This window comes from Stegostoma tigrinum, chromosome 35, assembly GCF_030684315.1.
Source record: "Stegostoma tigrinum isolate sSteTig4 chromosome 35, sSteTig4.hap1, whole genome shotgun sequence".
Classification (NCBI taxonomy): domain Eukaryota; kingdom Metazoa; phylum Chordata; class Chondrichthyes; order Orectolobiformes; family Stegostomatidae; genus Stegostoma; species Stegostoma tigrinum.
The window spans coordinates 3852023-3877438 of record NC_081388.1 but is presented as its reverse complement, the minus strand read 5'-3'; the positions used below and the strand labels follow the sequence as shown (position 1 = coordinate 3877438).

The 25416-nt window shown below is 48.3% G+C and overlaps 2 protein-coding genes across 14 annotated transcripts in view; one reads left to right on the top strand and one right to left on the bottom strand.

Moving 5' to 3' along the window:
* The window catches only part of pnpla6 (patatin-like phospholipase domain containing 6), a 170928-nt gene extending 153266 nt beyond the window's left edge, over positions 1 to 17662 (bottom strand). For 5 of the 12 annotated variants that reach the window (XM_059639833.1, XM_059639843.1, XM_059639840.1 and 2 more), the window contains exon 1: positions 17466 to 17662. Coding sequence is in view for 5 of the 12 variants with exons in the window: in XM_059639836.1 (XP_059495819.1) it covers positions 2932 to 2970 (39 nt within the window). In the remaining 7 variants the exon portion in view is untranslated. Of the gene's footprint in view, positions 1 to 2931; positions 3019 to 10853; positions 10984 to 15269; positions 15377 to 17465 lie in introns of those variants that run through there. The other 7 variants (XM_059639836.1, XM_059639834.1, XM_059639837.1 and 4 more) reach the window with 7 other exon arrangements.
* On the top strand, positions 17338 to 24435 carry LOC125447462 (zona pellucida sperm-binding protein 3-like). 2 transcript variants are annotated; one of them, XM_048521823.2, is made up of 6 exons: positions 17338 to 17747; positions 18689 to 18808; positions 23610 to 23725; positions 23814 to 23917; positions 24009 to 24186; positions 24270 to 24435. In XM_048521823.2, the coding sequence occupies exons 2-6, from the start codon at positions 18767 to 18769 to the stop codon at positions 24412 to 24414; spliced, it is 585 nt and encodes a 194-aa protein (XP_048377780.2). In that variant the 5' UTR covers positions 17338 to 17747; positions 18689 to 18766; the 3' UTR covers positions 24415 to 24435. The 2 variants fall into 2 exon arrangements, with proteins under 2 accessions (XP_048377780.2, XP_048377781.2); XM_048521824.2 differs by lacking the exon at positions 18689 to 18808.
* The last annotated feature ends 981 nt before the right edge of the window (positions 24436 to 25416 follow it).

Genomic DNA, 25416 nt, shown 5'->3' with positions numbered 1-25416 from the left:
GGAGAGAGAGAGAAAAGGAGAGAGAGAGAAAAGGAGAGAGAGAGAGAAAAAGAGAGAGAGAGAAAAAGAGAAAAAAGAGGAGAGAGAAAAAGAGAGAGAGAGACAGAAAAAAGAGGGAGAGAGAGAGAGAGAGACAGAAAGACAGATAAAGACGGAGAGAGAGAGAAAAAGAAAAAAGAGAGAAAGAGAGAGAGAGAAAAAAGAGAGAGGACAAGAGAGGGGGGTGGGGAGAGGGGGGTGGGGAGAGGGGGGTGGGGAGAGGGGGGTGGGGAGAGGGTTGGGGAGAGGGGTTGGGGAGAGGGGTTGGGGAGAGGGGTTGGGGAGAGGGGTTGGGGAGAGGGGGGGTGGGGGCGGAGTTGGGCGGGGGGGAGAAGAGAGGGGGGGGGAGAAGAGAGGGGGGGGGAGAAGAGAGGGGGGGGGAGAAGAGAGGGGGGGGGAGAAGAGAGGGGGGGGGAGAAGAGAGGGGGGGGGAGAAGAGAGGGGGGGGGAGAAGAGAGGGGGGGGGAGAAGAGAGGGGGGGGGAGAAGAGAGGGGGGGGGGAGAAGAGAGGGGGGGGGAGAAGAGAGGGGGGGGGAGAAGAGAGGGGGGGGGAGAAGAGAGGGGGGGGGAGAAGAGAGGGGGGGGGGAGAAGAGAGGGGGGGGGGAGAAGAGAGGGGGGGGGGAGAAGAGAGGGGGGGGGGAGAAGAGAGGGGGGGGGGAGAAGAGAGGGGGGGGGAGAAGAGAGGGGGGGGGGGAGAAGAGAGGGGGGGGGGAGAAGAGAGGGGGGGGGGAGAAGAGAGGGGGGGGGGGAGAAGAGAGGGGGGGGGGAGAAGAGAGGGGGGGGGGAGAAGAGAGGGGGGGGAGGGGGGAGAAGAGAGGGGGGGGGGAGAAGAGAGGGGGGGGGGAGAAGAGAGGGGGGGGGGAGAAGAGAGGGGGGGGGGGAGAAGAGAGGGGGGGGGGGAGAAGAGAGGGGGGGGGAGAGAGAGGGGGGGGGAGAGAGAGGGGGGGGGGAGAAGAGAGGGGGGGGGGAGAGAGAGGGGGGGGGGAGAAGAGAGGGGGGGGGGAGGAGAGGGGGGGGGAGAGAGAGGGGGGGGGAGAGAGAGGGGGGGGGAGAGAGAGGGGGGGGGAGAGAGAGGGGGGGGGAGAGAGAGGGGGGGGGAGAGAGAGGGGGGGGGAGAGAGGGGGGGGGAGAGAGAGGGGGGGGGAAGAGAGGGGGGGGGAAGAGAGGGGGGGGAAGAGGGGGGGGGAAGAGAGGGGGGGGGGAAGAGAGGGGGGGGGAAGAGAGGGGGGGGAAGAGAGGGGGGGGGAAGAGAGGGGGGGGGAAGAGAGGGGGGGGGAAGAGAGGGGGGGGGAAGAGAGGGGGGGGGGGAAGAGAGGGGGGGGAAGAGAGGGGGGGGGAAGAGAGGGGGGGGGGAAGAGAGGGGGGGGGAAGAGAGGGGGGGGGAAGAGAGGGGGGGGGAAGAGAGGGGGGGGGAAGAGAGGGGGGGGGAAGAGAGGGGGGGGAGAGAGGGGGGGGAAGAGAGGGGGGGGAAGAGAGGGGGGGGAAGAGAGGGGGGGGGAAGAGAGGGGGGGGGAAGAGAGGGGGGGGAAGAGAGGGGGGGGGAGAGAGGGGGGGGGAAGAGAGGGGGGGGAGAGAGGGGGGGGATGAGAGGGGGGGGAAGAGAGGGGGGGGGAGAGAGGGGGGGGGAAGAGAGGGGGGGGAGAGAGGGGGGGGGAGAGGGGGGGGGAGAGGGGGGGGGGGGAGAGAGGGGGGGGGAGAGAGGGGGGGGGAGAGAGGGGGGGGGGGAGAGGGGGGGGGAGAGGGGGGGGGGAGAGAGGGGGGGGTGAGGGGGGGGGGGGGGGTGGGGGGGGTGGGGGGAGAGAGGGGGGGGGGAGAGGGGGGGGGAGAGGGGGGGGGAGTGAGGGGGGGGGAGAGAGGGGGGGGGAGAGGGGGGGGGGGAGGAGAGGGGGGGGGAGAGAGGGGGAAAGCGAGGGAGAGAGAACAAGAGAGAGGAAATTAGAGAGAGACAAGAGGGAGGGGGAGGGGGAGGGGGAGGGGGAGACATCAGTTGCACTGGGGACTGGTATGCATCAGGAAAACGAAGAAGCATCCCATGAAACCAGGCATGGTATTTCCATGGTATTTCCATGGTATTTCCATGCATTTCGCTGTCACCCTTTGTCGAATTCACCGAAGCACCTCAGTGAATGACGTGGCCACAGCCTACCCTGTACGTGCATTGCTTTGTCAACAGCAGCATCATTTCGTTTGAAGGGCCTTAGCTGGAGCAATGGGTAACAGCTCCTCGAGTTGTGAATGTATTCCACTTCATGTGAGGAGTATGCTCACTGCAGGAGTAGCGAAAGTTGGAGCTGAACAATAACTGAAGATGAGCTCCCCACCATTCCCCCATAAAGAGCCGTCACACTTCAGCGACCAGCTTCCAGTCGATTTCAGAATCTACCACTAGGAGGGAAATATTCTCTCAAATGTAATAATAGTGCTTGTTTATCACTGGTTTAGCATATATTGTGTTCTAAAATTTGTCAGAGTCTGTGTGGTGACACTGTCTTCTACTCAAAAACTTAAGAAGTAATAGTAAAAGGTCAAAATCAATGTGAAGTACTTGGAGCCCAAGTGAACTGCGTTAAAATAAATGGTAAAGAATGACAGGAGCATGCAGAGTAAAGCTTCTGATGGGCCAAATGTAGATGGATGGAAATTTGGACATCACATGCAACATGGATGTGACTAGCCAATCTAGAACATATACATATGAAGCAGTGCAAGGGAAAACTTGCACATCTTCCTCAAGGAGTCTCACACCCTGAAATGCTCAAAGTCAGGAAAAGTCCATAGGCCCCACCACACATGCACACTTTCAGGCAAGGCAACCAAAATGCAAAAAAACTACCACAAGCTCCAAAACCGCAGTTCTTTAATAAGCATTTGCAACAATTCCAATGATGTACCTCTAAATTGTTCACTTGATGAGCTTCATTTTGCCCCATTCTTTTCAGTTCACTCTGTCAAGTTCTCCCATTGGGCTGGGTGCTTGTCTCAAACAAGGGCAAAATGTGAAAAGAGAAACAAAACACAAAAGCCAAAAAATAACATGACGTCCTCTTTCGTGAATGCAAATTTCTTACTTAATGCTGACTGGGGACATGCCAGGCATATTCCTCTCCTAAATCAGCTACTCTTACTTACCCCGTCAAAACATGGAAATAGCCAACAGCTTTCCCCATGATAGGGATGTCTAAAACTAGAGGTACATTTTAAGATGAGAGGGAAAAGATACCGAAGGGTCCAACGGGGCAATTTTTTTCACACAGAGCGTGGTGAGTGTCTGAAAAGGGCTGCCAGAGGTAAGTAGTAGAAACTAGTATTATTTTGTCATTTAAGCAATATTTAGACAGGTACATGGATGGACTAGGTATGGAGGGATATGGACCAAATACATGCAAACAGGATTAGTTTAATTGTGAAAACTGGGCAGTTATGGTCAGGTTGGGCCAAAGGGCCTTGTTCCATGCCACATGGCTCAATATGACTAAGTGTCAAACACCCTCAATATACAAAGTTTCAACTTTGATCTATTCAAATTATGCCTCAGCAAATCACCTGGCCAGCATCCTCGCTGGTGGAAGGCAAGGGCACAGATAAGGGTACAGATTAATAACTACTTTCCTTCGACAACACAATGTGCTGTTGCCAGTCTCTGAGGGACAACAGTATATACATGGATGAAGGTAGACCAGAGACATTTAGAGTCCTATAAAACTCAATTAATCTACTAAGTACTTAGATGAACAACACATGATCTCAACTACTACAGATATCTCAATCACTGTCTTTCAGTATCTGGAGATCTGTAACTAACCCCAAACATATTAGCCAGGAGCGGTGGCTGCTGGCCAGGCTGGAATTCCTCATGGTACCCCCGGACGTAGGATATCTCCTGTAGGGTTATTCTTTGAAGTCCTGCTGAAAATCAAAGATTTTCCTGGGCTGCTTTTATGCACAGGTCCCCGTGCCAAGTGTGTGCCTATATGGAATTATCCATACACGTGACCAGTCCTGAAGGTTGTGTCTTTAGTTGTCTGAGAAAGCAGTCACTGATTTCCTCCAGTCTTAGCTCTTAGGAGACCTGAATAACTGACAATTCCAGGCACATAACAGCCCACTGTAATGGTCTTATCAGTTCCTGTTAGCTGCAGCCTTATCCAACAATATTTTCCCATATTCACAAATATATGAGCTCTCCGTAGGAATGCATGGACAACACTGACTTCTGCATTCATAGAGAATGTTGAGCAATTTGTATGTCTGATGAAAGTAAAAGCAATGAAAGCAGTTCTGTCTCAACAAGGTGTAGAGCTGGATGAACACAGCAGGCCAAGCAGCATCAGAGGAGCAGGAAGGCTGACGCTTCAGGTCTAGACCCTTCTTCAGAAATCATCTGCTTCTGAAACTTCACAAGCTTCTGAAGAAGGGTCTAGACCCGAAACATCAGCCTTCCTGCTCCTCTGATGCTGCTTGGCCTGCTGTGTTCATCCAGTTTCACACTGTGTTGTCTCAGATTCTCCAGCATCAGCAAATCCTACTATCTCGGAAGCAATTTTGCACTCTGCTGTTAACCTGCTAGAGTTTCAATCCCTTAATTCCTTCCAAATAAAGCAGTTATTGTCAAACAATTTTCCACCGTGACCCAACTTTGAGTCTTGAAAACTGTCACAACATCTTGTTGAGAGATGGGTGGAGGAGAAAGACCAGATAGAATGGGGAGAAGATCGGCCATTGTTGCCACAGTGTGTGACCCCAAAATTTCAGCTCACAACCCCATCTGAGTCCACACTTAGATACCTTGAATTAAACATCAGAAGGACCCAAACTTCCTCCCCATGACAAACTGCTCTCATGGAATAAGTCCCATCCTATTGCATAGCTATTGTTCACAGTGCATGGGGTTCCACGTACTCCCTGTTCTGTTTGCTCCTCCGTAGAGCTACCAGCCTCACACACAATATTCTGAAAACTCAAAACCACCTACTTTCACTGACATCATTCAGCCCATGGCCACTGCTATCTCAACTCATCTGTTGTTGAAGCCCATAACCACAACTTTGTTCAGTCTTTCAACTAGAAGGACAGATAGCGTTAAGGGGTGCGTGGAACATGACACAGTAATGAACATGCTTTGAATGTTGTGTGTTCAATTCTCATCAAAAACTGAGAGAATGAACTCGAATCAAGAGCGGCCAGAGTCCAAAACTGCTGTCCCTGTGAATGTTTTTGTTCGCAAACCTCTTCTTGGCTTGTTATCTCTTCCTCTTCAGATCTCATCTTGTCAACTGGTTGCTACAAGTTGCACTAACAGGCTCAGCACTATCCCACATTGCTACAAATGAATAAATTTCAAAAAACGTATTTCATACGTTGGAGTATGCTTTGGGGCAAACAAAGCCAATGATCTGGTGTATGAGCATAAATAAAATACACATCACAGTGACGTTGCTTTGCCCGCAACACAAGTTGCGGGAAAACGAACAAGTCACTCCAACCTGTTTTTAAATTCAAAGATCACTATGATTAGAAGCATCAAAGCTGCATTGTAAACAGATCTGTGGAGCTCCTTGTGCCTAATGTGAGGTAACAGTAGAGAAGTACTAATAGTGCCGCACTAATAGCTGGTTTTGAAGGCAGTGGCAAGCAACACTAGGACTCAGTTCAGAGATCTACTCACTATACTGCTCACATTCAGCTTTGAATTCTCTCCCAGTGTGAAGTGCAATCAGGTGTATCCCATGGCAGATTTCCAGCTTTTTTTTAAACTTTGTCCTCTAGTATACAACTTCATATATGTTAGTGAACTCAGAATGATTAAAGAGATAGGGCTTGCACTCTCGAGTTTAGGAAAATGAGATATGATCGCATTCAAATCTACAGCATTGCTAAACCTTTGGGGGAGGGCTGGGCAGCTGAACTGTCTCAGACTGAAAGGAATGCCATTTAAGGCTAAGAGGAGGAGCAGGAATGCTTTCACTCAGACGGTGTCAACACTTTGGAATTCTCTAGGTTGGAGCATGTATGATAGCCAAATGGCTTATTCTCTCTCATTTCCTCCATTCTGATAAAGTGCTTTGTTGCAGTCTTCATAGTCACTCACTTAGATGCACAAAGACAGGCTATTAAAGGCAAGCCACGGGATACAAGATTTGATAAAGATTTAGGACAAGGGAGATGGCGCAATGAATTTTTTTGTAGGGGTACGTGGTGGTTCAGAGTGATGGTTCAAGAAAGTTTTTTGCAACAAGAATTCTAAGGCAGTGAAGCTTACTTCCATGGTCAGATGGCGGAGCAGAAACTGTGTCCAGCTACACAATGAGACTGAGCAGCTTGATGAAGGTTAGCCGGATAAATGGGAACAGGCAAGCACATAGATTCAGAAAGCATTTGCTCACCAGGAGGGGAAATATTGACATGTGCAGTTGAGGCGAAATGACCCATTTTAACCAAGTCTTACAATGATTAACAGTGTTTCTGACCAGAGATTCAACATCAGGATCAAAAAAACAACTGTCATGGAAGCTCACATAATGCCATTCATCACTCCACAATTACCAATTCTGTCACTGAAATCAACAATCTCAGCACACAAGATGGTGTGTGCTTGCGCGGGGAAATACAACACCAAAATGCGAAGTCTACCGAACCCAAGTCCCGAGGCACACTCCTCTGTACTGGTGAGGCCTAGATAACCTGCTAGAGGGGGGGGAAAAAGGTTTCTGCATTTGCTGCCTCACATGTGATGCTGAGGACAAAGTAGAGATCTTGGAAAATGCTAAATCCATCAACATACTCCCATTGTTAAACCAATGACTTCTGCTTTGGCTTGGCCAGCTCATTGCATTGCTGACAGTTGTAAACCCAAAGATCTTTGCTATGGTCACAGCTACCTGCTCACCCGTTCCTCTGCTACAATGCCATCTGCAAGTGAGATATGAAGATGGTGTACATTGGCACTGGCAACAGGAAAAGAGTCGCTGACTGATGTAACTTCTGCAAGGGAACTGGAAGAGATGAATATAATGGAAAAACTCAGTTAGCCAAGAAGAGGGTCCAGACAGCAGGCCGTTCTAGATTGGATGCTGCGTAATGAGAAAGGGTCATTGCCAATCTGGCTGTGCGATACCCCTGGGTGAACAGGGACCATCACATGACAGAATGTTTTATCAATATGGAGAGTGAGGTTGGTGATTCGGACACTAGGTGCTAAACCTTAAAGGAAAGTACAAGCACATGAAGCATGAGTTGGCCTTGACAGATTGGCAAGAGTAATTCAAAGTGGATGGACAATGGCTAACATTCAAGGAATGCATGGGGGAAATGGCAAAAACTGTTTAATTCTGTCTATTACAAAAGCAAAATGATAAGAGGGCCAATCCATGGCTTACAAAGAAAATAAGAGACAGTTTCTGTCCCAAGGACAAAGCATACAGATTGGCCAAGAAAAATAAGAAATCTGAGGATTGGGAGCAGTTTAGAATTGGGGATTGATTAAAAAGGGGAAAATAGAGTACGAAGTGAGCTTGCAGGGAATATTAAGACTGAAATGAAGAGTTTCTACTGGTATATGAAGAAAAAGAGACTGGTAAAGACAAAAGTAGGTCCCCTATAGACAGAAACAGGGGAATGTATAATAGGGGACAAAGAATTGGCTGAGGATCTGAATACTTTGGTTCAGTCTTCACAAAAGAGGACACAAATACCAGAATTGTTGGAAGATACAAAGTTTAGTGACAGCAAAGAACAGAGAGATCAACATTAGTAAAGAAATAGTGCTGGAAAGTTGGGTATAAAGGCTGATAGATCCCCAGGGCCTAATAATCTACATCCCAGAGATATGAGGAAGTGGCTCTAGAAATAGTAGATGCATTGGTTGTTAGCTTCCAGGATTCTACAGGTTCTGGAGCAGTCTCTGCAGATTGCAGGATAGCTAATATCAACCCAATATTCAAAAAGGGAGGCAGAGAGAAAACAGGGAATTATAGACCAGTGAACTGAACATTGGTAGTGGGGAAAATTCTCAAATCCATTGTGAAGGATTTTATAGCAGAGCATTTAGAAAGCAGTGGCAGGATCAGACAGAGTCAGCAAGGATTCACGAACGGGAAGTCATGTTTGACAAATCTGTTGGAATTCTATGAAAATGTAACAAGTAGAGTTGACAAGGGGGAACCAGTCACTGCAGACTTTCAGAAAATCTTTGACAAAGTCCCACATAAGAAATGCAAGATTAAAGAGCATGGGACTGGGGGACATGTATTGAGATAGACAGAAAACTGGTTGGCAGAAAGAAAACAAAAGTAGGAATTAATGGGTCCGTGACAAATTGGCAGGCAGTAACTTCTGAGGTGCCACAGGGATCGGTGCTGGGACCCCAGTTATTCACAGTATATATTAATGATTTGGGTGAGGGTACAAAATGTAACATCTCCAGGTTTGCAGATGATGCCAAGTTGACTGGGAGGATGAACTGTGATGAGGATGCAGAGCTCCTTCAGCATGATCTGCACGGGTTGGGTAAGTGAGCAAATTAATGGCAAATGCAGTATAATTTGGATAAATGTGTGGTTATTCATTTCTGAAGCAAAAACAAGGTGGCAGATTACTACTTGAATGGCTGTAAATTGGGAGAGATGATTGTGCGGCAGGACCTGTCCTTGTGCATGCAGGTGCAGCAGGCGGTAAAGGAGGCAAAGGGTATGTTGGCCTTCATTGCGAAAGGTTTTGAGTACAGGAGCAGAGATGCATTGTTGCGGTTACACAGGGCCTTGGTGAAGCCACACCTGAGGAAGAATGCTCTTGCTCTCGAGGGAGCGCAACAAAGGTTAACCAGGCTGACTGCGGGGATGGCGGGCCTGACGTCTGAGGAGAGATTGACTAGGATAGGATTGTTTTTGCTAGAGTTCAGATGAATGAGGGAGGATCTCACAGAGACTAATAAAATTCTAACAGGACTGGACAGGGTGGATGCAGGGAGGATGTTCCCGTTGGTGGGTGTGTTCAGAACCAGCGGTCACAGTATGAGAATTTGGGGTGATGATTTAAGATGGAAACGAGGAGGCATTTATTCACCCAAAGAGTAGTCAGTCTGTGAAATTCATTACTACAGGAAGTAGTTGATGCCAAAACATTCAATGTATTCAAGTGGCAGCTAGATATAGCACTTGAGGTGAACAGGATCAAAGGTTATAGGGAGAAAGCAGGATTAGGCTATTGAGTTAGACAGTCAGCTATGATCGTGAGAAACGGCGCAGCAGGTTCAAAGGGCCAAATGGCCTCCACCTGCTCCTGTGTTTCTCTGTAGGGCGAACAGAAGCCAGCAAATCATGCACCTTCTCAGTTACTGACTCCCTCTGAAATGAATGTAGCAAAGATGGTCACGCCAGAGTAGATCATCAGACAGCACTTTCCAAACCCACGACCATTTCCATCTAGAATGGCAAGGGCAGCAGACATATGGTAACACCACCACTTTCAAGTTCCCCTCCAAACCTCTCCCCGTCCTGACTTGGAAATTTATCACCATTCCTTCATTTTCACTGGGTCAAAATCCCTCCATAATAGCATCGTGGGTCAACCCACAGCAGGTGGATTGTAGCAGTTCAAGGCGGCAGCTTACTATCACCTTCTCAAGGGGCAACTGGGGACAGGAATTAAATGCTGGCCAAGCGAGCGATGCCCACATCCCACAAAATGAATAAATGAAAAAATGTCCCTGAACCACAGCAGGCAATGCTTCACACAGACGTCCCTATTATGGTGGAAACCTTCACCATTCGAAAAGGAATACTGTCATCCAACTTTACAGGCTGCACATTTTCAATAGCAACACACAGCACCGACAATAGCCTGATTTTTGACTGAAGATCACTTGCCTGTGAGATTGCGTTTCAGCCCCAACATATGAATCTGACAGATTTTGGGTTTGGCTTCAGAAAGATTGTTAATACAAAGTTGCCACAACAGATCCAACTGGTTTGTCAATATTCCTGCAGGAAACGAAATCCAATCGCTACTGTCTGGCCTGAATTACATGTGACTCCAGTCTCACAATGACTGAGCTGAATACCCACTCAGGTGTTCCAACCAGCTATTCAGTAACAATTCAATCACATCACAAAGACCATAGGCACACTCTTTGGGGAGCCCATCCTTACCCGAGACAACCTTCCCTCCAAGGAGCAAGGCATGTTCAGCTCTTAAAAATAGGCTGAAACAGTTTTCTTTAAACACACTCAGTGCATGAAATGTTCAGAACTCCCTGATGAAACAAGAAACAAAGCATAGCGTTTAAGCTGCACGTGAAGCATGAAGTGAGGAAACATGCCGCAACACTTCCAATGCAGAATTTGTCCTGCAGCTTAGCGCAAATTTCGCAAATTCAGAGCTATTACACTGAGCACAAATATTCTAGAATATGAAGTGACTATCACATCCCATAGCTTGACCTCACCAGTGAACAATAACACACAAAGCTGCTCATTCAGAACCTGAAAAAGCTCATACCTACAAATTAACCAGGTCCCTTCATTAGCAAAGCTTCTGCTACATAACTAATTGATCACTAATCAATCTCCTGTGTACTGCAGATTTGCTTTACATCTCCAATAACCTCTACTCCGCGAAGTACCAGATACGTGTGAAGAGTCTGTTTACAAACATAAATGTTGTTTACATTATGGGATACAGTCCCTACAGGGAAGGCTTTACCTTGGCTATATTCCTGTTATTTATATTTAAACTGTCCAAATTCGAAAGAACCAGACAAGAACTGTGCGGTTCAGTAATTCACCCTCACGCCCATGTTATTAATGCAAAGACTCACCCCACAGAGCATGCAATTTGCTGATCGGTTATCAGGGTGACTGCCTCGACTAGAATGAGCTTCCTGCCGATGTTGAGTTAAAGCACTTTGCTGACTCAGCGCTCTTTTGCATCCGCGGTGCACCAATGCAACATTGTCAAACACCACACACATCAGTTTAGAGGCTGCACCAAGTAACTGTGTGCCAATGTAGAAGTCTGCCTGCTTCCCATTTCTGACAGCACATACTGCATTCTCAAATGCCATCAGGAAACTTAGCCGCAGCACACAGCAGGACAGGGCATTTTCATTTGAGCTACAGTACTGCAGCTGCAAGATGCAACTCCAGGGTCACGGATGTCGCTGGATGGTTGCATAGCACTTACATGGAGGAAAGAGAACAGTCGGAGACTAAGGTCCTTGACACTACCAAAGGCTTAGCTTTCAGCTTTGCAAATTGGGGGACCAGAAACAAATTGGGGTTGCCATTTGTGAGGTGATAATGTTATAAGTTCACTAAACAATTTATAGCAGCTGTACTCTGTTCCAACTAGTCCCTGCTCTCTCAGCCCCCGACGCCATGCTCTCAGTTTGTACTTGGGGAGTTGTGACTATTTGTGAGCCCCAAAATGGAGTCACAGTGGGAAAATGTCTGGGAAGAAACAACTTAGTGAGAATGAAGAATGGCATCCTACAGATTTGAGAAAGTTAAAAAAGGAACTAAGATGCAGGACCTCAAAAGATTCCAGATTACTTTTAGTGCTATGCACTTTTGAATACAGAAAGAGGAATGCATGGTTGGAGAGATGTTTTTGAAGGAGGGGGTGGGATCGCCGATTCCTGGACTTTGAGACTGATTTTCTGGGAGCACAAGCAGATAGTCTGAATCTGAACTGAACAAGGGCTAATTTCATTACCAGGTTATCACAAGGGAGGGATTAAAACAACTTAATAGGAGAATGGGAACCAGAGTTAACCAAGGAGGACTGGAAAGTTGCACACTTACTTTATTTCCTCATTTTTCTGCTGTTATAGTCTATGTTTTGGCTTCACTTCCTGTGTTTTAAGACTGTGCTGGAAAATGGTGACACTATACAACACTTTTCACTGTATTTTGTAACAAGGTAGATGTGACAACAAATAAATTTAATTAAAAAAATCAAAGTTCAAAGAATTGAAAAAATCAATAACATCAGAGCAAGAAATAGTACAGTACCAAATGATTCAGAAGAAAGGGAGTGCAATAAGATCTAAATTTGGGTATTGTCTATGTGCATGAAAGCACTGAGTGTGCTAAACAAGATTCAAGAGCTGCTGATACAGGTAGCCATGTGAAAACATGACGCAGCTGTAAAGAGGCGAGCTACCAAACTTTTTCATGTGCACTCATCATGACAGAATCGCAAGAATACCACATCTCAAACATGTGCTGCAGCAATAATGGGCACCAGCATCAAAAAAAAAAGGGCAGGACTGGGTACTAAACATTCGAGATACAAGGGTGTTCTGGTCGAAGTTGGGAAAGGATGAGGGTGGTAGCTTTGTTAAGTTGAATATTACAATGGCATTGGAACTAGCTGAAGTTACTCTTGAAAATTGTCACCATGACACCATGGTCAAATTGACCAACAGTCCTGCTCCCACTCTGATTTTATAATTCCCTGGTTTCCCTCTCTCACTTTTTGAAATAATCGTGACATGCTTAACCTGGCAGCCCAAAAGAACAAATTTCAAATAAAGACAACCTTGGAAGAATATTTTCTCACTTACGTTACTTAAACACTGGGGTAGAAACAATCTGGTCAGAGGTCCAAAGTAATGAGCTGGGGATCATGGGTTCAAATCCCACCACAGGAGCTGGTGGAATTTAAATTCAATTAATACATCTGGAATTGAAAACTAGTGTCAGTGATGCTGACCACAAAATTATCAATGACTGTTGTAAAAACTCCATTTGGGCAACAAGTGACTTGAGAGTAACAGCAACATGGTTGACACTAGTGAGTCTTCCAGCTCTGCACCAAGGAACCTGTTTCCTCATTCAAACAATGGAAACACCCTCAATAGACAGAAAGGCAATGCCTGTGAATTTCCTGTATCAACTGATACAGGCAACTAATGCAGGCATGATGGGTTGAATAGTCTCTTTCTGCATTTTGGCTATTCTGTGACTGAGTGAACAGTGTTGTCTACCGGGAGAAAGCGTGTGACAGAGAAAGAGATACATAGAGAGAGGGGAAAAAAGAAGATAGAGATAGTGAGAGATTCAGGAAACGGGAGAGACAGAGAGACTAGAAGGCATAGAGACAGATAGAGAGAGACCCAGGGTGAGATCTACCCAAGGATTCTATGGGAAGCAAGGGAAGAGATCGCAGGGCCTTTGGTGATGATCTTTCGTCCTCACTACCCACGAGTATAGTTCCAGAAGATTGGAAAGAGGCAAACGTCATTCCCTTGTTCACAAAAAAGGGAATAGGGATAACCCCGGAAATTGCAGGCCAGTTAGTGTTACATCAGTGGTGGGCAAATTATTGGAAAGGGCTCTGACAGACAGGATTTATGATCAGTTGGAAAGGCACAGTTTGATTTATGATAGTCAGCATGGATTTGTGAGGGGTAGGTCATGCCTCACAAACCTTATTGAATTCTTTGCAGAGGCAACCAAATGCGTGGACGAAGGTAGAGCAGCGGATGCGGTAAACATGGATTTAAGTAAGGCGCTTGATAAGGTTCCCCGTGGTAGGCTCGTGCAGAAGGTAAGGAGGCACAAGATAGGGGAAAATGTGGCAGATTGGATTCAGAATTGGCTGACTTTGAGAAGACAAAGGGTAGTGGTGGAAAATATTCAACATAGTGTTTAGTTACGAGTGGTACACCACAAGGAGCTGTTCTGGGTCCTCTTGTATTTGTGATTTTTGTAAATGATTTGGATGTAGGTGTGGAAGGGTGGATTAGTAAGTTCGCGGATGATACGAAGGTGGGTCGGGTTGTGGACAGTGCAGAGGGTTGTTCTAGGTTACAAAGGGACATTGATAGGATGCAGAGCTGAGCTGAGAAGTGGTAGATGGAGTTTAACAGTGAAAAGTGTGAGGTGATTCATTTTGGAAGGACAAATTTGAAAGCAGAATACAGGGTTAACGGAAAGTTTCTTGGCAGCGTGGAGGAGCAGAGGGATCTTGGGGTTCATGTTCACAGTTCCCTGAAAGCTGCCACCCAGGTGGATATCCCTTCCTCCCACCTCAAGCCGCACCTCCATTTCCTACCTACTAACCTCTTCCCCCGCCCCCGCCTTCGGCCTGTCCATCCTCCCCGGACTGACCTATCTCCTCCCTACCTCCCCACCCATACTCTCCTCTCCACCTATCTTCTCCTCTATCCATCTTCGGTCCCCCTTTTCTGATGAAGGGTCTAGGCCTGAAACGTCAGCTTTTGTGCTCCGAGGATGCTGCTTGGCCTGCTGTGTTCATCCACTCCACACTGTTATCTCGGATTCTCCAGCATCTGCAGTTCCCGTTATCTCTGAACCCAGGTGGATAGAGATGTTAAGAAGGCGTATGGTGTGTTAGCTTTCGGTAATAGTGGGATTGAGTTCTAGAACTGTCAAGTTATGTTCCAGCTGTACAAAAGCCTGGTTTGGCCACATCTGCAGTATTGTGTCTAGTTCTGGTCACCTCATTACAGGGAAGATGTGGAAGCATTGGAAAAGATGCAGAGGAGATTTACCAGGATGTTGCCTGGAACGGAGGGAGGCCTTACAAGGAAAGGTTGAGAGCACTAGAGCTTTTCTCTTTAGAACGACGAAGGATGAGAGGTGACTTGATAGAGGTGAACAAATGATCAGAGGTACAAATAGAGTAGATAGCCAGAGGCTTTTTCCTAGGGTGGGGGTAGCTATTACGAGGAGACGTAGTTTTAAAGTGAAAGAAGGTAGATTCTTTACTCAGAGTGGTAGGGGTGTGGAATGCATTGCCGGGAGAGGGTGGTAGAGTCAGCTTCATTAGGGGCCTTTAAGTGGCTATTACATAGGCATATGGATGTTAGTATAAGGTAGCAGTGGAGGTTAGATAGACCTTAGATTTTGGGTAAAAGTTCGACACAACATCATGGGCTGAAGGGCATGTACTGTGCTGTACTGTTCTATGCTCTATGTTCTATTGAAGGCTGATTTACTACTGACTGCAGCCTGCTGTCAGCCTTGAGGCTGGAACAGACAGATCAGGTTTGTGTTGCTGGAGTACTGATGCTGATCTTCCCAGCAGCACCCACAGTCCATGACAGAAGAAAGTAAAAAGTTAGAGTCGGCCGAACAGATTGAAATGTTAAAACAATCTGTGCAAACAGGAAAAAGCTGACAATCATTCCTTTTGTTGCTATCAATGCACTGTACCATTCTAATTGACAGCATGTCAAAAGGCCCATATTCAGGCTCTCACCTACCCTCTCTGATGAAGGATCGAGGCCCGAAACGTCAGCTTTTGGGCTCCTGAGATGCTGCTTGGCCTGCTGTGTTCATCCAGCTCCACACTTTGTTATCTCACCTCCCCAAAATCTGAACTCACCTACCCATCCCCATTACAATAAAGCTCTCTCTCCTGGTTCAGCATGCCATAACATTAACGTGGATAGCATTAGGAGAATGGGGAATTTCAAAAGAAAACATCCATCCAGCTGCCAATACGCCAAGAAAATATAACACTGCTGCTGCAGCAGAATGCACTTCATGAGCAGAAGCGTTCCACCTGAAAACCGCTCAAAACTGCAGGGCTGACTCAGCAACTCCTGACTGGAATTTACCAGACTGCAGCACAATTCAGACAAAAACCATGAGGCCTTCACAGCAGTTATCATCAGGACACAATGGAGTGGGATGGGGAAACAATGAAGGGGTGTGGGATACAGGGGATCGAAGCAGGAAGGGGGTTGCACACGGCTGCAAGTGATGGGGTGGGAATGGTGATCAAGACAAGGAGGTCTGGGGTAGGCAAGCAGTGGGGCAAAGGGAGGGTGAGGTGGGGGGGTAGATGGGAAGGATTGAGAGAGTGAGATGAGAGGCATGGTGGGGTGTGCCAAGACAGGAGGGACAGGGGGTTGAAATGGCAGGGATGGTGGAGGGGAGTAAACGGGTATGACAGTGTGTGTGTGGGGGGGGGGGGGTTGAGACTGGAGGGACGGTGGGGGGGGCTGTTGTTGCTGAGACTGGAGGGACGGTATGGGAGGGAGTTGCTGAGACTTGGAGGGACGGTGGGATGGAGGGGTTGCTGAGACTGGAGGGTCGGTGGGATGGGGGGGTTGCTGAGACTGGAAGGATGGTGGGACGGAGTGGCATGCTGAGCATGGAGGGACAGCGGGATGGGGGGTGCTGAGAGTGGAAGGACAGGGGGCTGGGAGGGTGTTGCTAAGACTGGAGGGACGGTGGGATGGGGGGGTGCTGAGTGGAGGGACGGGGGGTTGGAGGGGGTGCTGAGTGGAGGGACAGTGGAATGGGGGGGGTTGCTGAGAGTGGAGGGACAGTGGGATGGGAGGGGGTTGCTGAGACTGGAAGGACGGTGGGACGGGGGTGGCATGCTGAGCATGGAGAGACGGGGGGAGTGGGAGGGTGCTGAGAGCGGAGGGACGGGGGGAGTGGGAGGGTGCTGAGAGCGGAGGGACGGGGGGGTGGGAGGGTGCTGAGAGCGGAGGGACGGGGGGGGTGGGAGGGTGCTGAGAGCGGAGGGACGGGGGGGGTGGGAGGGTGCTGAGAGCGGAGGGACGGGGGGGGGTGGGAGGGTGCTGAGAGCGGAGGGACGGGGGGGGGTGGGAGGGTGCTGAGAGCGGAGGGACGGGGGGGGGTGGGAGGGTGCTGAGAGCGGAGGGACGGGGGGGGGTGGGAGGGTGCTGAGAGCGGAGGGACGGGGGGGGTGGGAGGGTGCTGAGAGCGGAGGGACGGGGGGGGGTGGGAGGGTGCTGAGAGCGGAGGGACGGGGGGGGGTGGGAGGGTGCTGAGAGCGGAGGGACGGGGGGGGGTGGGAGGGTGCTGAGAGCGGAGGGACGGGGGGGGTGGGAGGGTGCTGAGAGCGGAGGGACGGGGGGGGTGGGAGGGTGCTGAGAGCGGAGGGACGGGGGGGGTGGGAGGGTGCTGAGAGCGGAGGGACGGGGGGGGTGGGAGGGTGCTGAGAGCGGAGGGACGGGGGGGGTGGGAGGGTGCTGAGAGCGGAGGGACGGGGGGGGTGGGAGGGTGCTGAGAGCGGAGGGACGGGGGGGGTGCTGAGAGCGGAGGGACGGGGGGGGGGTGACGTGTGGGATGGTGAGGGGGTGGGGGTGTGGGATGGTGAGGGGGTGGGGGTGGGTGGCTGTAAGGAGTACGGGGATACGGTCTGGGGGTGAGCTGGATGGAGAATACAGTGGGGAGGAGGTGGCTAAGAGCGGGGGGCCGGTGCTGGGGGGGAATGAAGCCAAGACAGAGACGCGGGGTCGGGTTGGGGGGGCGGGTACAAACTGGGAGGTGGTGACCTGGAGGGGCGATGGGGTAGAGGGAGGGCGGGGGTGTGTGGTGATGGGTGTGCTGGAGGACGGGGAAGGGCTGGGAATAAGAAAGGGAAGGCAATGTGCGATGGGGAGTGTGAACATTCTACTGCCTCCGTCTCCAGCCATTACCTCCTCCGGACGGCTGCAGCTCCGCGCGGCCTACACGGGCCCACTCCAGCCTCGGCCTGGATTTCTGGAGCTGCCGTCTCTCCCCAACCTCCACCCCCGGGCAGGTCACAACATCACCCGGTCAACGCGAATGATTGACAGACGACCCAACCAATCAGCACACAGCCTGCTTCACTGATGGGCATCAGTCTCTGCCAATAGAGTTGCAGAGTCCCTCCCGATTGACAGCGTCTGAAGCAATAGAAACAAGGCATACTTCCATGACAACCAATCGGAGTGGAGGTAGGCGGTGTGCTGGGATTTGATTGACAGACCATATTTCTGGCTGAGATCACGGGAAAGCAATATTGCTCATGATTTCCTTCCTTAGTTCTCAGCTCACTTCTCCACAGATCAATTCCACTGCAGTGGCTCAGTCAAACTACCCATTTTCCATAAGATCAGAAGAAGTAGGCAATTCAGCCCACTGAGTGTGCTCCATCCATCATTGAGGTCATGGTTGATCAGATAATCCTCAACTGCACTTTCCTGTCTCAGCCCCACAGCTCGAGTTTTCAAATGTCAAGTTGTCTAACGTCACCATTCTCTTTGCTCATCTTTGCTCACATCCCTCTAACCGTCCATCGGCCTTCTCCCTCGTCAGCCTGAGAATGTCACTAATCCAAACTTGCTGCCTTTTCTTTATGATATTCGCCAGCAATCTGTCATCCGTCTCATTATTCCTCTTGCATGCTCGATAACTGACCCACTCCATCCAGAATCACTTTCTAGTCTTTTAATGCACAATTTTTCCAGGATCCAGACTCCAAATCACAGTTGCAATAATTATTTTCAAAAAAATTGGACTGATTCCCGTGATGAAAAATTATTTGGATTCTTGAGCATGCTTAACCATCTTTCGGCACTTCCTATGAATTATGACTTACAAATTTTTCATACATAATTATTATTTTAAAGATTTATTATTAGGTTGAGAAAAAAAATTGGATAAGACAGAGAGAAACTGATTCCATTGGTGGGACACCCCTGTATTATCAGGAAGACAGTTTTGCTTTGGTCGTATTGGTGAACTAGTAACCCAAAGACCCAGACTAGTGCTCTGCGGATATTGATTCAAACCCCATTCATGGAAACTGGTATAATTAACACATGTGGAGGTGGAAGCTAGTCTCAGTAGTGGTGACTGTCCTTAATTATTGTAAAAACCTGCCTGTTCCCTTTAGGGAAGGAAAACTGCCATCTGTACCCGGTCTGGTCTACATACCACTTCATGGTAAACAGAAGTGACTGGAATTTACAAAATGGATAAAATTGAAATGGATGTAGCATTCAGAACAAAACAGGTGAACTGAAAGCACAAGCAGAAATGAATATGATCTGATTGACACTACCCGCCTGAATCTTGAAAGTTACAGAAATTTCAGAAATGAAGAGGGGGTTGCCCTGTTAGTAAATGATAGAATTGGCACAGAGTCAAGGCATGAGGTTGGAGTAGAGATGAGAAACGATAAAGACATGAGTCACTTCTGGGAGTGGAGTGCAGGCCCCCTACTAGTATTCCCATTGCAAGGTGAAGTATGTAGGGAAGAAATAATGAGAGCTTGTCAGAAAAGCTACACATCAACTGGAAGTGTCAGGTGGGCAAAGGTAGACCAGAAGAAGAATTCAAAGATTCTTAGAACAGCATGTTCTGGATAGATGTAGGACCCAATGAAATTGCTGGAAAAAACACAGCAGATCTGGCAGCATCAGTGGAGAGAAATCAGTGTTAATGTTTCAGATCTTGTGATCCTTTTTCATAACTGCTTACAGCTCGGATGGTTTGTATATATTCTAAACTGGGGAGAGAATGGGAGGTTGGGGGAAGGAGATGGAGTAAACCAGAGGTAGAGCTGAAGAAAAAGCAGTTGAGCAGATGAAGGAATGGGTAAAGGTCAGCTTGGGAGAATGAATATCTACTAATGGGGACTATTAGTAGCTGCCAATGGATGGTTGGAAGTAGCAGCCCATGTGATGACAAGACATTGTGTGTGGGATTGGGGTAAGGTCATGGGAGAAGGAGCGCAGGCTCTAAAATGATTAAACTCAGTATTGAGTCCAGAAGGCTGCAGGGACCTGTAGTGGGAAATGACATGTTGTTCTTCCAGCTTGTGCTCAGCTTTGCTGGAGCACTGGAGCAAGCCTGAACAGAGATGTTGGGCTGACTCTGGGCTCCGTCTTAACCTATTATTTAATTCTTCCCCCTTCACCATTCATTCTCTAACATATGAGTTAAATAATTTTAGAGCCTGAGCAGTGAATGCAGGAATCTCAAGAATCTTCTATCCAGAATTAAGGGGTAATGGGGAAAGGAATGGAATGTTGGTCTTCATTTCAAAGGGAATTGGGTTAAAAAATAGGGAATTATTGCTCAAACTATACAAGGCACCAGTCAGACCACAACTGGAATATTGAGACAGGTTGGGTCCTCTCATCAAAGGAAAGATACACTGCAGTGGAAGCCAACCAGAGAAGATTGACTAAATTTGAAGTTGATCCCTGTTATTGATGGAGTTTATTAAGTGGGAAGGTTGAGTAGGTTGGGCTTGTTTCAAAGAATGAGAGGTGACCTTATTGAAACATGCAAGATTCTTAGAGGTCTTGACAGGATAGATGTGGAGAAGTTGTTGTGAGAGAGTGTAGGACCAGAGGATACCATCTCAAAATAAGAGGTCATATTTTTAAGAAAGAGATGAGGAGGATTTCTTTCTCGCTGTGGAATTCTTTCCCACAGAGGGCTGCCCAGGCTGAGTTGTTAAGTAGATTCAAACCTGAGAAAGACAGACAGATTTTTAATGAGTCAGGGAATCAAGGGTTCGAGAGAAAAGACATGAAGAAACCAAAACTTACAAAGAGAAATTTAAAAAATGGGCCCAAGGAGATGTCTTGGAATTGTTGAGCTCAGTGTTGAGCATGAAAAGCTGAAAAATGAAAGGGGAGGTGCTTTGCCCCGAGTTTACACTGAGCTCCATCCCAGCACACAGGAGGCCATAGCCCTTGTTACTCCCCCATTACCACAGCCACAGGAAGATACTGATCAGACTCACAGACAGAGCGAGGCTCCCTCAACTCTTTTAAACTGAAAGGAATGTTCTACCTACACATGTAAACCAGAAGTAAAACCTCCTCAACTTGTTTCAACTGAAAGTGAAGCTCTCTCCACATGGTCCTCATCAAAAGCTTAGAACAAGGACCAAGCACAGGGTGCAGCTCCCTCCCCTCTCCCAAATAGAAAGCAAAGTTATCTCTATACTTCCAAACTGAAGTAAACAGAAATAAAACCTTCTCCACTGTCCCGATCAAACACACCCAGGAAAACAGCAACACAGGGTTTGATGCAGAGTAAATCTCTCTCTACCCTTTTAAACTGAATGTAATGCTCCCTCAACACTGCCCCCATCACAAACATTCCCAGGAGAGGGACAGCAGTGTGTTAAGATAGAAGCCAAAGCTTCCTCAACCCTAATAAACTGAAAGCCATGCTACATTTACACCATACCCTTCAAACATTCAAAGGATAGTTATAGCACGAGTTATTAGCATCAGAGTAAAGCTTAATTTACTCCTTTAAACTGGCAGTAACGTTACCTCCACACTTAAACTGAAAGAAAATTGACCTCGACACTGTTATCAAAATCTGCAGGACTGTTACAGCATAGAGTTAGCTACAGAGTAAAGCTCTCTATGCATTCTTCAATGGCAAGTAGGTTAGAAGCAGCAAGTAGGCTGGGATGGCACGGTGGCTCAGTGGTTAGCACTGCAGCCTCGCAGTGCCAGGGACTCAGGTTCAATTCCAGCCTCAGGTGACTGTGCAGAGCTTGCACATTCTCCCTGTGTCTGCGTGGGTTTCCTCCGGGTGCTCCAGTTGCCTCCCACAGTCCAAAGATGTGCAGGCTAGGTGGATCGGCCAGGCTAAATTGCCCATGGTGTTCAGGGGTGTGTGGGTTATAGGGAGATGGGTCTGGGTGGGATGCTCCAAGGGGCAGTGTGGACTTGTTGGGCAGAAGGGCCTGTTTCCACACTGTGGGAAATCTAGTCAAGTACACTGCCTCAATCTAAGATTCCCAAGACTGGTAGAGCAGGAGGTTAGATACAGCAAATAGAGTTACAGATTCATAGAAAAAGATACTTTAGTCAGACTCATCTGTACCTACCAGGTTTCCAAAACTTAAACTAGTCCCATCTGTCTTTGGTCCACCTCCCTCTCAGCCTTCTCTAATTACGTGTCTGTCCAAACATGTTTGAAATGTTGTAATTGCAGCTGCCTCAGTCACTCTCTTTGAATAGGGTCTCCATTTCCAAACCACATCTACAGTTTCTATTAATTATTCACTCATAAGACCTGGGCATCGTTGATAAACAGGACCCCCTACATTGTGTCCATCAGACATTCCCAGGGACAGGTGCGACATAAGGCTAATATGAGGAAGTAAGCCTTGTATTGCCCAAACCCTGTTTCCAATCCCATCCTCAGAATATTGTCTCTGTGGTTCTCACGGTCAGACTCCAAAGGCCAGGGATGGTAGGACCTATCAGTCACCCTCCTGGATCAATGAGCCTCATTTGATAATTGTACTCAGGGAGCCATCACCATGAGAACTTGTGAAGCTGAATGCAGTCAGGTGACAGCGCAGCAACTCCCAGCCATTCCTATTGGTCCAAATGGAACAGGTCCTCCTGGTAAGAAATCCAGGAGTTCAGTTATTGGTGGAGATTGCAGAGACTGGGGCTGGTTCACTGGTTCACTGGTTCAATGTTGCTGCATCTGGTCTGATTGGAGTCAGGTTGTGTGTATAAAAGGAGCTGGATGGGGGCTGGAAGGGATGCTTGAGTTGTTTGGGATCATGGGGGATTTTGTAGTGAGGGGTTTGTTTCCTGTGCTGGTGTTAGTTGGAGCTGTTTGTTGCTCTGAAACTTGGCAACAGTTTCTGAGCCAGAGGTATCCATGGAGAATAGTGAGAGCCACTCCTGTACCTGAGAGAGTCCCTCCTCATGGGGGTCCCACTGGTTCCAGTTTCAGAATGTCTGAGGGTGGGAGTGTGTCTCCACTGCAGACTGTGATGGTGCAGTGTGGAGAGCACAAGCTGCTGGTCAGGGCCCAGTTGGATTTATTTGGAACAAGGCACCTGATTAAAGCTGCTGACCTGACCCTGGGGACAGTAGGTTGTCGGCCAACCAGGATCTTCCCTGAGAACCACACTGTCCTGTTTGACTATGGGCTGCATGAGTGTGGCAGCAGACTGCAGGTAATGAGTCCTGCATACTTGCTGGGAGCTTGTGCTTGACACTTTCTCTCTAACCCTGTCTTGGATGACATTGATGTTAGGGGATGGAAAGAAACCTTTCTCCTGATCTCAAACTGAGATTCTGTCCTCTATTGATTAAGGGGTTTGTTTGCATGGAGCTTCTCTCTAGCTCTGCTCAACTTGTTGAGCAATCAGTGGCTTAGAGTTTTTCCTCTTCTAGAGTTAGTTCCTTTACCTTGGGCAAGTCTCCTCCCATGGTGATGACTCTCCTACTTAGTGAGATTAACATTCAGGTAACTTGCTCTTTTGGTCTGCCCTGGCCACTTTGCCACTAGAATAACTGGGCTCCAAGGATAAAATAGTCTAGATTCCATGTTTCCAGCTTACATGTTCTGCCCACTGAGACAGTAATTTTGAATCCCCTTGCTGCTGATCAGTTTTGGTCCTGTAGACCTAGTATGTCCAAATGTTGGAGGTTTACTGATAGATGAGGAAGCGACAGAATGTCTGCAGTGCCTCATCCTGAGAATCAGGATCTGTTTCCAAGTGTCTATGTTCCTATTCCCCTAATTATGTTCTCTCTTTCACAAACACATTTCACTGTCAACAAAGTGTCACTCCCAGTCCAAATGAGTTCTGATTCCAAGGATGTGGCATCCTAAATTGATCAAATGATTAACCCCTGAGCTGTGACCTATTGCTCCAAATACTGGCTGGATCTGGGCAGAAACAGCATCTTAGTACTGACTCTGGCATGCTCCATTAACAAATCAGTTAATTGTATGATGTCCTTGTGAATGCTGCTCAGAAACTTCACATTTCAGATCAGTTCTTCACTTGTTAACCTGGTATCTTTCAGATGTCTGGAGATTTCCTGATCTACACCACCCACCTGACCCACATCCCAAACTATCCTGGGTCTGTCATTGTGCGAACCAATGGGGCTGTCATTCCCATTGAGTGTCGTTATTTCAGGTGAGAGTCTTTACTGGATTGAGAATCATTCCCCAATTGTTGTTGTGATCTGACATTGTCCTGAAATGGCTGCCCTGTCTCTCGCCAGGAAGGGCAATGTGAGCAGTAACCCCATCAAGCCCACCTGGATCCCATTCAGCTCCACCAGGTCTGGAGAAGGGCATCTGTCATTCTCCCTGCATCTCATGAATGGTATGTGATGGCTGGCTGGGGAGGGATCTCCTGGTGTCACTCACTGGGGGTTGCACCCACTGTCTCCAACCCTTGTCCTCTTGTACTTCAGGTGACTGGCTTACAGAGCGCACTTCCACTGTCTACTCCCTGGGAGAACTCATTCACATTGAGGCGTCTGTTTCAATGGACAATCACATGGCCCTGAAGCTGTACATTGACCGCTGTGTCGCTACACTGAGCCCAGGCAAGGACTCCAGCCCCAGATACAGCATCATTGACTACAATGGGTAAGGAGCTCTCTGCTTTCTCCAGCTGCTCCCATCTCAATGACTTTACTCCATTCACTTCATGTACCTTTGTTCACCTGCAGTTGCCTCGTGGACAGCAAAGCTGAAGACTCCTTTTCGACCTTTGTGTTGCTGAGAGACCAGCGGGAGCCGGACAAGCTCAGGTTTGACCTGGATGCCTTCCGCTTCTATGGAGATGAGCGTTCCTTGGTAAGAGGAAGCTGCTGACTGGCTTCTCCCCACAGGGTGGGAGTGGCTAAACACTGACTTGTGCTGAATGTGCCCCTCAGATTTTCATCACCTGTCACCTGAGAGTTGCTGCAGTGGGTCAGGGAGATTCCAGGAACAAAGCTTGTACTTTCCAGAAGCAGCACAAGATGTGAGTGTCCCCCACTCCCTGTCCCTTAGTGGTGCTGGGGAGAGGTGATGCACCATGTGGTTGATGGGCTTTTTCTCCTGTTTAGCTGGACCCCACTGGAGGAATCAACCAGTGACATTTGTGCCTGTTGCTATTTGGGGAACTGTGGCAGCACAAGGGAGATCGCGTTTCCCTCCAGAGGAAGGAGAGACCTTGGACCTGAAGCTGGTAAGTCACTGTTCCACTTGGTGTTGGGACTATATCCTCTCCACCTGACTGCAATGTTTCTTCCTGCAGAGAGTGAAGCTGGAATGAAGTGGGAGGGTGAGGCCTCAGTTGGCCCCCTGCTCATTCTGGATCCTGAGCTGACCAGCCTGGCAACTGAGCCCCTGACTGAGGTTGAGCAAAGGATGCAGGATATGTCTCCAGGCGGTGAGCTGTCTGACTGCTAGTTTCTTTGTGCTAGTTTCTTTGTCCCAGTTTCCCTCAGTAACCATTGGTTTCTCCTTGTTGTGTAGGTGTGCAGTCTGAGCTGGTTGTGATGGTGTCACTGACAGTGACGGCTGTCTCCCTGATCTCTGCTTCGTTGATGGCCTTGTTCCTGTACAGGAAACACAAGCAAACTCACCAACTTGTGACAGGATAATTAAAGTGGTGCTTCATTGTACCTTGTGTCTGGGAGCTGTTTTTGTCTCTGTATTAGTTGAAGATATTACAGTGGTTCCATTCTAAACCCTGAACACACCTTCCCTAATTTGTGTTGAAGGTATTGTTTGGGGTTTGCCTCTTGGATGAGTACAGGAGCTTGTAGGCCACACTAAAAATGGGAAATATTTCTTTCCACTGAAATCATGGTCATTTCCAATATAATA